The sequence below is a fragment of the Melanerpes formicivorus genome, unplaced genomic scaffold (assembly GCF_026170545.1).
Source record: "Melanerpes formicivorus ecotype bairdi unplaced genomic scaffold, bMelFor1.0.p_v2 SCAF_7, whole genome shotgun sequence".
Taxonomy (NCBI): domain Eukaryota; kingdom Metazoa; phylum Chordata; class Aves; order Piciformes; family Picidae; genus Melanerpes; species Melanerpes formicivorus.
Genome location: NW_027142359.1, coordinates 26,047,583 through 26,060,270, shown reverse-complemented (window position 1 = coordinate 26,060,270; position 12,688 = coordinate 26,047,583). Strand labels below are relative to the sequence as shown.

The 12,688-nt window shown below is 50.9% G+C and overlaps 1 protein-coding gene across 4 annotated transcripts in view; it reads right to left on the bottom strand.

Annotated features, from left to right (window-relative positions):
• SZT2 (SZT2 subunit of KICSTOR complex) overlaps positions 1-12,688 on the bottom strand; it is a 56,432-nt gene that overhangs the window by 22,971 nt on the left and 20,773 nt on the right. For all 4 annotated transcript variants that reach the window (XM_068141536.1, XM_068141538.1, XM_068141537.1 and 1 more), the window contains exons 17-39: positions 12,266-12,344; positions 11,823-11,920; positions 11,397-11,565; positions 10,795-10,909; positions 9,279-9,392; positions 8,572-8,769; positions 8,340-8,452; positions 7,699-7,840; positions 7,035-7,199; positions 6,376-6,580; positions 6,047-6,159; positions 5,349-5,607; positions 3,836-4,001; positions 3,661-3,753; positions 3,406-3,487; positions 2,986-3,267; positions 2,488-2,626; positions 2,116-2,232; positions 1,949-2,012; positions 1,389-1,574; positions 979-1,317; positions 651-840; positions 194-268 (exon numbers count right to left, since the gene is read on the bottom strand). In XM_068141536.1, coding sequence (XP_067997637.1) covers positions 194-268; positions 651-840; positions 979-1,317; positions 1,389-1,574; positions 1,949-2,012; positions 2,116-2,232; positions 2,488-2,626; positions 2,986-3,267; positions 3,406-3,487; positions 3,661-3,753; positions 3,836-4,001; positions 5,349-5,607; positions 6,047-6,159; positions 6,376-6,580; positions 7,035-7,199; positions 7,699-7,840; positions 8,340-8,452; positions 8,572-8,769; positions 9,279-9,392; positions 10,795-10,909; positions 11,397-11,565; positions 11,823-11,920; positions 12,266-12,344 — 3,503 coding nt within the window. The remainder of the gene's footprint in view (positions 1-193; positions 269-650; positions 841-978; positions 1,318-1,388; positions 1,575-1,948; positions 2,013-2,115; positions 2,233-2,487; positions 2,627-2,985; positions 3,268-3,405; positions 3,488-3,660; positions 3,754-3,835; positions 4,002-5,348; positions 5,608-6,046; positions 6,160-6,375; positions 6,581-7,034; positions 7,200-7,698; positions 7,841-8,339; positions 8,453-8,571; positions 8,770-9,278; positions 9,393-10,794; positions 10,910-11,396; positions 11,566-11,822; positions 11,921-12,265; positions 12,345-12,688) is intronic.

Below are 12,688 nucleotides of genomic sequence, written 5' to 3'. Positions count from 1 at the left end.
CCAGGCTTGACAAGCCAGCCTCCTTCCTGGGCACAGCAGGCTCTGGGAGATCAGAGCCACTCATAAACCCTGTCCTCGGGGCTCAAGGGTTACCCCACCCCAGGCATACAGTCTCCTCCACAGCCCTGCACCACCACGCCACTGCTGGTCTCTGGCTGCACGCTGTCAGTCACCCTTGCTCCAAGACACTCACCCAGGTGGTCAGAGTCCATGCTGCCCTGGCTTGACACTAGACTCTGCACACGGCTGGGACGCTGCTTGCTGGACCCTGCAAAGAGAAGAGAGGTCTGATCATGAAAGCACTTGCTAAGCCCCTTCACATGCCCCATGTGCTGCAGAAACATCACACCACAAGATAAGAAGGCAGTGCTATAGAATGGGGCTCTTGTAGCCATTGCTGGAATCAGCAGGAACTTCATGTCCTAAGGGATATCAGTGAGGCAGCACAGCCTAGTACCCTAGGTACTGCTAAGCAGCGAATTGCCAGCACCCTGGAAAGGAAGAGATCAACAGTCCTGCCTATCAATTCTGGTGTTCAGGGACTGCAACAGGAGTAGCTGTCACATTTTGTATGCCATGGCCAGAAATGGGTTCTTCCCTTAAAAGTTCCCAAAGCTGAGGTCTCTCTCCCCCACATTTGTAGCTCCTACCTTCCCTGCCCTGTGTTATGGAGTCAGCCAGGCTTGCTGCAGATGGTGTCACCAACAGTGATTTCTCACTGTTGCCCTTTTCAGAGGATGAGGATGGCAGTGACTGTATGGTTGTCTCTGGAGCTGCCTCCTCCAGGGAGTCACGACCAGGTGCTCTGTTTTGCTCAAGGCTCAGTGCTTCTTCTGGGACCTGCACACAAGCCAAAGTTGCAAAATTGACCAGAAAAATAGACACCAAGAACAGTTCCATCCTCCTCCTCCACCCTCTACCTTCTGTTACCACAGTGTCCCCCACCTTCCCACTACAGACCACCTCAGTGACTCTCACCTCATCCTGTGTGTGGCTGCCTCCACCTGCTGGGGTTCCTGTATCTGTCATGACACATGTCTCACTCTCCGGCCACCCCCAGAGACCTCGGGCTTCTTCTGGGAGGACACAGTTTGTATGGTGCAGCTCAGAGCCTTCTGCCTCTGCTTCACTGCTCCCCTCCTGGCCTCCCTGGCTCAGGGCAGTCCTGGCGCCCCCTCCAGCTGGCTGCTGCAAGCAAGGTGTCCCCATAGTGTTTGGAGCTGCCTGCCTGGAGTGCAGGCGGCTAATGGAGACGTAGTGGTAGTCACTGCCTTCTGCATTAAGAATGTAGCCTGGCAGAGCCATTCTTCTGAACTCCTGCAACACAGGGAAGAATAAGCATCCCCACCAGCTAAGGATATGACACTGCATCAGGGCCTCTTCTTTACCTCTTTGAACTTCTCCAGAGAGAGCTCAGGTCCAAAGACAAACTGGAGTAGCACCACCTCACTGTGGCAGCTGGGTCGCCCCTTGGAGTTATAGATGTGAGTGGCCACTCGGTGCAGGATGGAGGAGCTGATGACTTGCGAGTGGCGCAGTGCAGACACAATCTCATCATCCAGAAGCCAGCGAATCTGAGCAGAGCAATGACACAGCACAAGACCTAGGTGACCTCTCTTTGCAAGGCTGTACTAGTTCTGACTCAAAACCCACTGGGATGAGAGCATTGCCTCTCATCACCTGCATCCCTCATCTCCTTCGGAATGTACCTAACAAAAGGCCTTTGGAAGAGAGTTCTGCCTGTCTCACCCCAACTGCAGTAAAAATGTTGTCAGGGTAATCCCACACTTCTGGAGAGCACAAGGCCAATGGCCTGTGTGATACCACCAAGGCCTGCTCAGCTGACAGAGGTTATACCTTGGAGCAAGACAGGAAGTGTGGCACAGTAGGTATGTGCTGTGGCCACACAGCTCCAGTGAGAAGCAAAAAGCAGGCAAGGCTGGCTTACCTCATTCATGGTGGCTTCAATAGCCTGCCTGTGCACACCAGGAAGGTTGGAAAGTGCAGGGTGCCTAGGAGAGAGAAGAATAAGAATCAATCAGTCATTCTTATCCATGAGCCATGTAGGCAGTGAAAGGAACCCACAAGGGGCTTGCCACACCTGCAGTACCATACCTCTCATCTCCTGTGGATGGGAGCCGTTCCAGGTTGTGCATGATGTCCTCATCCGAGCGGAAGGAGGATGGCTGCCCTGGAGAGCGTGTGAAGGACACGCTGCTCTCTGAGGTGCACCTGCCACATGACAGAGAGAGCAGGCTGAGCATCAGCTTTTGAGCCACCAAGGATAAAGAGGCACAGGCTCCAAAGAGGGGAGAAAAGGGATGTCCAGAGAAGGTGAGCCTATTTTGGAAAAATTTAGTTTTCTCAGGGCTGTGGCAGCATGTGTGAGGAGAATCCTGAGGCTCAGCATGTGGAGGGGAACCAAGACTGGCTGGCTGAGAAAGGCAAGCACAAGGTGGGTGACTGACTGGGCCCCTTTCCACCTACCTGTTGTGAAGAATGTCTGCATTCACAACTTCGATCTCCAGGGGCAGTGTCAACACAAAGATGTCCAGGGTCACACAGAGGTCACCCAAGTCAATGGTATTCAGGCCCTGGCAGCTTTCCAGGCAGCTCAGAACTTCCCCTGAGGAGGATCACAGAAATCAAGCAACAAACAGCTCTGCTTACACACATACACAGCCTAGTGGCAAATACAGAGACTGCAAGAGGTGGCTGTCCCACATGCCTGGACAGGCTCAAGGAGCCCACCACCCTCCATGATAATCCTTTCAACTTTACATGATCAATCCCACAGCAAGTGTGAGACCTGGTGAAAAATCCCTTGTCTGATGCTGGGAGACCCTGGGGGCTCTCTACAGGGAGGGCTGGTCCAGAAGCACTGTGGTTTAGGACATGGCATGCTTGTTCCAGGGGCTGCTCACTCATCAGGGACCTGACAGAAGCCATACTGCCCCTTAATGTCACAGCAAGACTTGCTCTTACCTAGACAAGTTGGCAGGGACCGCACAGGCATGGAGCTGTGCTGGCTGCGCAGCTTCACTGAGCAGGTGAGGTGCACAAAGAGTGGGGGCATCTCCTCCTCCATGAACTCCTGCTCATTCAGTGAGCCTCCTCCTAGCACACTGAAGGAGTCATCATCCTGGTTCACTGTGTTGGAGTCTGAGAGGGAATCTGTGTCTGGGAACTCATGCTCCAGCTTCTCACGGTACTCCACTTCCAGCTCTGGGTCACTCTCTGTGGCAATGCAGCATCCAGATACAGTTCCTGCTGACACAGATTCCCTGTTAGCAAACCAGACTCACATCCTCAGAGACCTCATGAGACACAACCAAGCTCTGAAAGGCATCACCACAGAAAGACTAATGACATTTTCTTCTCCAGAACAGAGTATGCAAATTTTACCTTCCTCAGCTGCCAGTTCTGCCTCTGATCCCTCCATGTCCTCACTGCCCTTCCTGTCTGCCTGATCCCGAGATACCTCTTCCTGAGATGGAAAGAGGAAGGGCAGATACTAGAACCATGCCAGGCAGTGAAGCAAGCTGTTGATGGCTCCCCCAGGAGCTTAGTCATGAGGGGTCTGCCAGACCCAAATCCAGATCTGACACCAAGTAAAGCTACTTCCCACCACAAGGGCTGCCAGGGCAGCATTGTGCCTACCTCTTTCTTGGCTGATGGTGGGCAATAAAAGAAATAGTGAGGATTTGATGGCACTGGCTTGAAATGTAAACTTCCAATTTCCAGGAATTTTTCCTAAAAGAGAAACCCCAACCATGAGGCAGACATTCCACTCTAACCACCTGTAGGAGCCAAGGAAAGCTTCCATGTTCCTCACCTGGATAATTTTGTGTAAGTCAGGGTGTGCCTGGCAGGGCTGTCCAATTTCCAGCAGTGAGAGGGGAAACTCTGAACAGCAGCTGGTGGCCACACAGCTCTTTGGCTCCTCTGTGGGGCTAGCAACGTTATGGGAGTCCTGCTCACTGTAGTCCTCCATTTCAGCACTGGCAGGATTGTGGACAGGTCAGGCAGGCAAAGCAAGCAACCACAGTAGTTACATCATCACCTACCCTGAGTGCATCCCACCTTGCACTTCTCCACACCTCATCTGTGTAAATACAATGTGACCTACACAACCCCTACCCCTACAGCCCCAGCAACTTTCCTGCCACCCACCAACCCAGGTAAGCACTCAGGATGCCTGTAGCCAGGCTGAACCCATAAGCCAGGTACACCACACAATGCTACAAACCCTCCCAGGGTAACAGACGTGGCTGAGTATAGAGACAGGACAATTTGAATTACCAACACCCAGTCCAGGGCACCTCACATGAAAAAGCAACATGAGCCCTAGAGTTTTGGCAGCACAGAGCAGAGTGCAAAGCTCAGCCCCATGAATCAGTCCCTAAAACTCAGGAAAAGCAATATGGACAGTGAGATGGCAGCTGGCCAAAGCACTTCCCAGGTCCTTGAATCAGTAATAGAGATGGCAGATCTGGGTGCAGTGTGTCACTAGCTGTACAGCCTTCAGTGAAGTTTATACAATCTGCATTGGGATTGGTGATGATTTATATAAGCAAACAAAAAGCTCCTCACAGCTCTTCTCTGTGAAAGAGACATGAAGAAGTCATCTTACTTTCCAAACAATGAGTGGTCTTCAAAACCACAGCCTCATTTCAGTGACTTACAGCACAGGAAGAAATAGGTTTGGGGATTCCAAATAAATGCTACTGAATTCACATAAAGCAACTGAGGATAGTCAATTGCAAATAGAGGAAAAGGACCTAAAGAAGGTGTTTATCTGACAGACACTGAGGCATAGTAGTTTCCAGAGGCAATATAAGCCTCATAAATACCCTAAGGACTAGAAAGGCAGAAGTTTAGCACCAAGCACATTCCATTTCTGCCTTGACATTCCTCTTGTTATTGTTTTTCTCCAGTTTTGGTTTACAGAAATGACACTTTATTTATCAGAAAAAGATAACCACCATGTGATTTTCACCAGAGTCAACAGCAAACTCAGACGAGTCAAGCAGCAGGAGATGCATAATTTATCCAGAAACAAGTCTGAAAGTTACTTGCAGACAAACCACCCTTCAGCTCAGGCAAGATGGGACAGTAATGAGCTAAGAATACACAAGAAAGTGAAAGGACAGATGTCATTACAAGAGAGAAGGTCTTGGTGAACACCATACCAGGTGGGTATCTCACTGGAAATATCTGCTCTTCCATGTGGCTCTGTTAGACTCTGCCCTATAACATTCCTTTTAGCAAGCAGCAGAAGACGCTTGAAGAAAGATCTGTCCTGGTCCAGTACTAAGAACAGAAGCAAGACAAAGGTGGACCCCTACCTTGATTCAGAGACCAAGACACCCCGTTCCCTAGAGCTCTGCTCCTCTTCTTGCTCTATGCTGCCCATTTGGAAGCTGGCTGTCTTGGAGTGTGTATGGAAGTGCTGGTGGCTCTCTCGGAATGAGCGGACATGGCTGCACACTGTCAGCAGGAAGTTGGTGATATCAATCTCTTGCAGCAGCTCCTCACAGTAGTCCATGGCTGTAAGCAGGTCCTGAGAGCTGATGCTGTGTGACTGCTGAAGGCTCTTGAACAGCCCTACAGATTAAACACAGTACTTGAGCAGCAGGAAGCAAGGCAATAGTCGCAAAGATTTTCACCAAGTCTCAACACAGAGTTACAGTCAGTGCAGGTGCTGGAAGACAAGACTCATCCAGAATGCCTAATGGTATGGGTTAGCAAGAGCTTGTGTCACACCACAGAGCCCTAGGGCTCTGCCATCCTGAAAAGTGAAAGGAAAAAGACAAAGTAGGGACCCTCTTCCACAGCACTTCATGGGTTCAGGAACAGCCTATACATGGCCCATAGGGAACTCAGAGAGGCATCTTTTCATCCCTCCTGCTAGGAGATCAATCCCACAGCTCCTCCCTTTACTCCATGTAAATTCACAATAAAAATGAGACATTGCTTTCATAAAAGATTCAGGGCCCAGCCCCAATCCCAACCCTGCCTCAGCTCCTACTGTGCTGCTCCTCACCTTTCACATAGCACTGGTGAGAGTGCTCCTGCAGCAGTGTGCAGTAACTCACCAACTCCTTATGCTTGTGGTCTAGCCAAGCAGCAGCAGGAGGACGTTCCAGAGACTGGGATCTGGAAAAGAGGAACCACAGCCTTCAGCACACATAAGCACATTTTGGGCTATAAATAGCTCTAGCCCCAGTAAATCAGGGTCCCAGGGCCTGCAGAGGCAGTGGCTGCTGTAAGGCAAGAGAAGCCAAGTCCAGAGAATAAGGCAGGGCTAGAGGCAGCCACTTCCAAGCAAGCTCCTCTGTTTCCTGCCTAGGACTCAAGTATGGTTGGTGTTACCTGAAGAAGATATCCCGGGGAGGCCGGTGTGCCCGTGGGCTGACGAGCTGCTCCCGCAACATCTCCAAGGAGCAGCTGTAGATGTAAATGGGGCAGCGAAATCGACGGCACTCGCCCAGCTCAGACTGGGAGTTCTGGTGGCAGAAGGATATGTGGACATCTCTCCGCGAGGGGCCGCCCTGCTCTCCGGGCTCACGGCTCACCTCTGCAAGAGAAACAGCTCTGAGATAAAGGCATTCAGTGGGCTCCTGGTCTGAGAGGTCACAGCCCTCACAGCAGCACCCACAGGTAGGTATTAGGTTTACAGCTTCTCACCACTCAATCCTCAGGAGCCATACCCCTCATTCAGCACTCAACCACTCAGCCCAATCTTTTCACCACACTGATTGTTTTCTTGGGCAGCCATGATTGGTCATCACCATCACCTTCTGCTCCATCCTCATTGCAGTCTTGGCCGACTGCACCAGGGACACCCCCATGAACATCGTGAAAGCTGGCTGAGGCTTCACAATGCCCCTTGTCCTGACTCTGACTCTGCTCACTGCCAGGCAGGAGCTGACAGCCTTGATCAGCCTGTTATTCCTCCTAAGCAGTGTGCTCAGGAATAGCAAAGACACCAATACTAATACTTCAGCAAGCTGCAGTCCTGAGGGCAGTACCGTGGGCTGGTGTTATGCTGAGGGTAGGCAATGGCACTGCGGCATCCCCTTCTTCAGACTCAGCCTGCACTTGCTCTGCACGGACAGGTCCCAGGGTGTCCTCTCCAGACTGGCTTTCATCTTTTGGAGGTTTATCCAACCCACAAACCATCAGCTTCTGTACATCTGGAAAAAAAAAATAATAAAACCAACCTTCTGCCCAGTGAGAACAGTGAGAACATTCCCAAGATGGCAGATGTCCCTGCTCTTTGAGTGCAGGAGCAGATCCACAGAGTGCTTCCAGCTGAACCTAGCAGCGGTCACCAGCAGTCCAGCGGCAGCCAGACCAATACCAGTGCCTAGAAGCAGGGACTTTCCCAGACAAATCTATTAGTAGTCTATTAACAACCCTACTGGGAAAATGGTTCAGTGGTTGCAGCCAGCAAATAATGTAAAGCCACATTCCCTGCCTGAAAACATCATGTGGGTAGCACCATGTCTAGGGAGAGAAGAACAAGACATTTGGCCCTTTGCAGTGCTCTATTCTTGGCCACGTGGTGGAAAAGACTGGGTCTAGACTCCACTGTTCAATTTTCTTTCCATCCTACCAGAGCTGATTCTGCTTTTGCCAAGCAGGTGCTTGGGACTGATGCTTCCTCTCCCTCCCCCCCTCAGGTGGCCTCACCTGAGAAGGTGGCTGGCAGGAAGGTCAGGAACACATGCTGTGGGTTGACCAGCTTGGCATAGCATCGCCATTGCGGGGGAAAGGGTCCTGTGGTGTCACTGAGGGTCACATCATCCTCAGGCAGCTCTGTGTTGCCGAGGCTCTGGTGAAAGAGCAGGAGCTAGATAAGCTCATAGCACATGGCAGAGGCATACCTTGAAATAGACAGCAACCACACACAGCAAGTTCCTCCAAGGCTGCTACTCAGCACAGTGCCACAATCATCCTGGCCACCCTCTGCTCCATTCTCAGAGCAGCCTGGCTCCATGAAGCACAGCGCACACAGTCAGGAGACACTTAAGCCAGTTTTGCCAGGGCTGGTTCTGATTCCCAGGCAGCAATTGTCAATGGTGCCTGAGCAATCTGCAGCACACCATCAGTGCTGCTGTAACAGGGTAGACCTACAGTGAGTGCAACTATCCATGTATCTGACAGACTCCTGCTTGATTTCAGCCACAGGTTACAGCTTCAACTGCTGCCAAGCATGGGAACACCACCAGCCTTTCAATCTTTCAACCTTCCACTAACTATCCTGCTCTTCAACAGCTGCTGTTTGCCTTCAGAGAGGGCTTGGGAGAAGGACAGTAGCAGTGTAGCAGTACCTGCAGAGTACTTGTGGAGCCAGTCATATCTCTGGTGCCATTGCTGCCAACAAGATGATAAGATGCAGAAGCATCCTGCTGCTCTAGAGTCCCAGAGGCTTTCAGGGTTTCTTCTGAAACAGAGCACAGACAAATCAACCTGAGAAACATCAGCAGAGAAAGAGACTTGAAAGCAAGGCTCCTCAAACACCCCAGTTCACGATGTCACTGCTGCCATACTCCTGGCCCTTACCTCTGATCACAGGGAGTATGAAGGGGGGTTGATGGCCATCACGATCCCGCTGCAGAACCTGCTCCATGAAAGCCACATGATCAACATCAGCCATGGGGATCTCTCGGTCACTGAGGTCATGCTGCAGGCAGCCATGGAAGAGGTTTAGTAGCATTTCATTGGGCACAAACGAAGAGTCCTTGGTCACCTCCTCATTCTCTGCTCCAAAACAGAACCATGGCAGCTTCAGAGGAAGCATCTCTCCAGCCACCAGCTGCCCAGGACCCCAGGAGACAGCACTTTGCAAAGCAGCACTTCCACACAACTAGGAGTTTCCCCACCAATGACTCTATGAGGCTGACTTGGAAGGCTGTTGAGGAAACCCTGGAGCTCCAGCATCATTAGCTAACCTACACTGACTCACCCTGCTACCCTAACTGTTCTGGAAATGTTTGGGGCTAAGGACATGAAACCACCACCACAGGGCAACAGTCTAGGTTTAATGTTCTCAAAAGCAACTCTTCCAAAACCATCATCCCAATAAAGACAGCAATACACCTGGACAGCCCTGGGGCTGCAGAGGCAAAAGGAACAGAACTGCACTGAGCTACTGAAAGAGCCACAGCAGCTCTCATGTGCCTGCTACACAGGGAGACAAGAACACAGAGCAAGATGCCTGTTGCTATGGAGGAAGTACAAGAGGAGATAGGCAGTACAGAGCCTCTTACCTTTTGTCAGCATTAGGAAGAACATTTCAACTTGCTGACACCTGGGCAACAGCTTCATGAGGTTGAACTGGAATGGGATTTCATGCACTCGAAAACCAGCCCCCATGTCTGGATCTGCAACAAGAATTGGGAATGCAACATGCCTGTGGGCAGCATATAGTGCTGCCTCAGGTCACCCCTGCATTTATGGTGCCAGTTCTCAACAGGGAGCACAAATGAAGTTACACACCAGCACTGCCTCAACTCCCTCTGCTTAGGAAGGGAAAGGGATACAAAGAGAATTAAGGTGAAGAAATGGCAAAGCCTGATGGAGGGTGCAGCAGCTTGTGAGCTACCTACAGAGAAGTACCATACTGAGAGAGTCCCCTAGGCTTGTTGCCACCTTGATACAAGGAGGTACAAGAAGCCACCAAGAGATCTTACATGACTCAGACCCACAGCTGCCAGGAAACACGATCTGTACATCAGTGTTGCAGGTAACACTGCTGGGGAGTAATGACCATGCTGGGAGCCAGAGGCAGCCTGAATTAGCAGAGCAGTCAGTGCCTAGGACCCCTCTGCCCTTGAGAGACATCTCCCATCTGGCAGGCTCTGCGCATCCCTGCAGGTGCTTCCTGTCCTCTTCCTCAGGAAGGAGTCTCTTCCCTCCAGGCCCTGAGTTTTCCTGGCCCTCTACTCCTCCCACAGCAGCAGTGATATGATCCAACAGGGTTCCCTCAGGTCCTGTTCTCAGCTTTTGGGATGATTCTGGCTCTCTCACACCCACCCATCTGCTGTGTTACTCACTGCAAGGTAAGCAAACAAAAGATCTAAAATGGGGTGAACTAGTAACAAGAAAGCAAAAATAATGAGATTCTCCAACAGATTGCCTGACAAGGTTGAAACACTCCTTCCCCCATACTCCTGGAGTTGTCAATGAACTGTTAACCATGTCACATCAAATACACAATCCTATCATGAAGAAAGAGGACAGCTGAGAACTCCTAAGGTTCTCTTCCCTACCTCTGTGGGGCTAGCAGAACATTCACAGAGGGTCCAGAAATTAACAGGGCCACCAGAAAGCAAGTATCTTGCAACTGAGGACAGAGGAGCTCTTCCTTCCCATCATTTACAACTTCTGAATGACCAACTGCCCTGGCATACCCTGCCCATTACTGTACAGGTGATCTTATCTTCCATCTGCTTCGGAAGTCACTCTCACAGAATTACAGAATGGCTGAAGTTGGAAAGGACCAATGCAGGTCATATGATCCAATCCCTCTGCTCAAGCAGGGTCACCTAGTCACTTCTCCAGCTTGGGCAGAAAGCCTCAATGCTTTTTTCTGGCCTTCCAGGCTGAAGATATTTTTCTGGCAGCTCAGCACACGTTCCAAGTGACCCACAGCCACCGAAGTCTAGAAACTCATCACAAAAACACTGTTCCACCTTCCAAAAACCTCTAATGGGCCCAGAGACATTCAGGGCATAGCTGCCTCTTGCTCCATCAAACCTGCTAGAACAGATATGCTGGACTCACCTTCAGTAGCTTTACTGTCTGAAGGAGGGCAGACCCACTCCTTGTTCTGGCACAGCTGGCTGATATACTCGAAGGTCAGCATGGTGGCAATGCACGCAAGGTCCCGGGGATAGAGCTGTAACAAGCAGTCAAGGCTCAGATGCATGCAGCAGCATTATTATCCCCAAGTGCAGGAGAAACAGTCTAAAAGCAAGGAGGGGAAACACTCATAATCCCATCCCCTAACTTGCCCTATTCTCACTCATTGCTCCCTCATTCTCCACCAGCCCTTTAGCCTCTTCTTGCTTTGTTCAGGGGGTGCACTGGCAGTATTGTCTGCATTCCCCACTCTGGTCCAGCTCACTCCCCACCAATGGAATGGATCTTGACAAAGCAATTTGTATTTTGTGCTTTTCTGTGTATCTGCATCCGCTGCTTTGCAATCCAGAAACCTCAGTATTCAGTACTTCAGTATTCCAGTTCCTCTTTTAGAAATCTCAGGCTCTTTGTTAACATCACTCCCATCACTTCTGGCCCTCAATAAGTCACCCACAGTGCTGTGGTGTACTTGCAACAAACCCTTCTCCCTCCACAAAAGAGCCCCTACCCCTTCAGGAACTCACTGCTTTAGGTATTTTCTGGTAGGGCAAGCCATGGAGGTGTTTCCAGTTCTCAGCAGTACTGTGGACGTGGCCACTCTGTGGCTCTACCCAGCACTCAGTAACCAGGTTCAGTTCTGTGTCCACCTCAATGGCCTCTACCTCTGTATCATTGTCATCATCTGTGGAGAAGCTGGAGGAAACACATAAGGCAAGTCTGGTGAGATGGCACAGAGCTAGCACATGGCAGCTCCTCTCAGAGCTGTGAAAGCAGCCATGAAACTCTGGGTTTGCAAGCAAAGCCCCATCTCACTGGTGAGCCATCCACAACATCTAGTTGTCTGTACTAGATGATGGACCACTCCCCGCTTCCCACACCACCTACTAAGGGGAAGTCTGGAGCCATGACTCCACTGCCAGCCCTCCCTAGGATCAGGGCAACAGTCTCACCTGTCCTTGGTGGAGGTGGAGTGGGGTGGGAAAAGGATGTACTGGACGACACAAGTGTGCTTCTCCCTGCCATTGCTGCTCTCACTTGAGTCATCAATCTGCAAGAGAGACATTGCATGAACCTGGCCAGCAGTAACAGTCCACACCTACCCAGGGTCCCCCTTCCACAATACAACCCCATTGCCCAGTTCCACTAGCCACACTGAAGAGAGGAAGCCCATCCCAGCTCCATGAACTCCTACCAGCAAAGCAGATCTCTAACTGCAGAAAAAGAGAGGAAAACGCCCAACCCACAAACTACTGTACTTCTGGGATGGAGGCAGGCCTCCTAGTATATGTCAAGGGCATGTGCTAGAAGCAGGTGAGAAATTCCACCACAGGAAGGTGAATCCACTTCAGAAGCAGCAATGAAGGACTTTGTTCACACCGGCACCCAGACTCACCCGTATGGGCAGCTCCAGCACCATGTTGATAATTCCATCACCACTGGATGCAAAGTGGAAACCCTCTGACAGACGGACCCTGGTAACAGTGGCAGTAAGACATGGAGGATTTCTTTACCCATACTGCAAGAATGACTGTACCCTTCACCCCACAACACCTTCCTTCCCAAGATAAGAAGCTACACACAGACAAAGGGGAGATGTGATATGTGTCTGTGTGCAGATCAGCATTCCCCAGGCACAGTAACATCTCTTGCTCTTTTGCATGTTTTCCAGAACTCTGTCCTCAGCTGCAGTAACAGAACTGGGTAAAGCATTGGCCCAAGCAGCTCTAGAAGCTGTGTACAGGATCAAAACCTTCTGCACAGCAGCTTCAGCTGTTACCTATAAGGCCTCAGATCCACTCTGCTTTCTCTGCGTCCC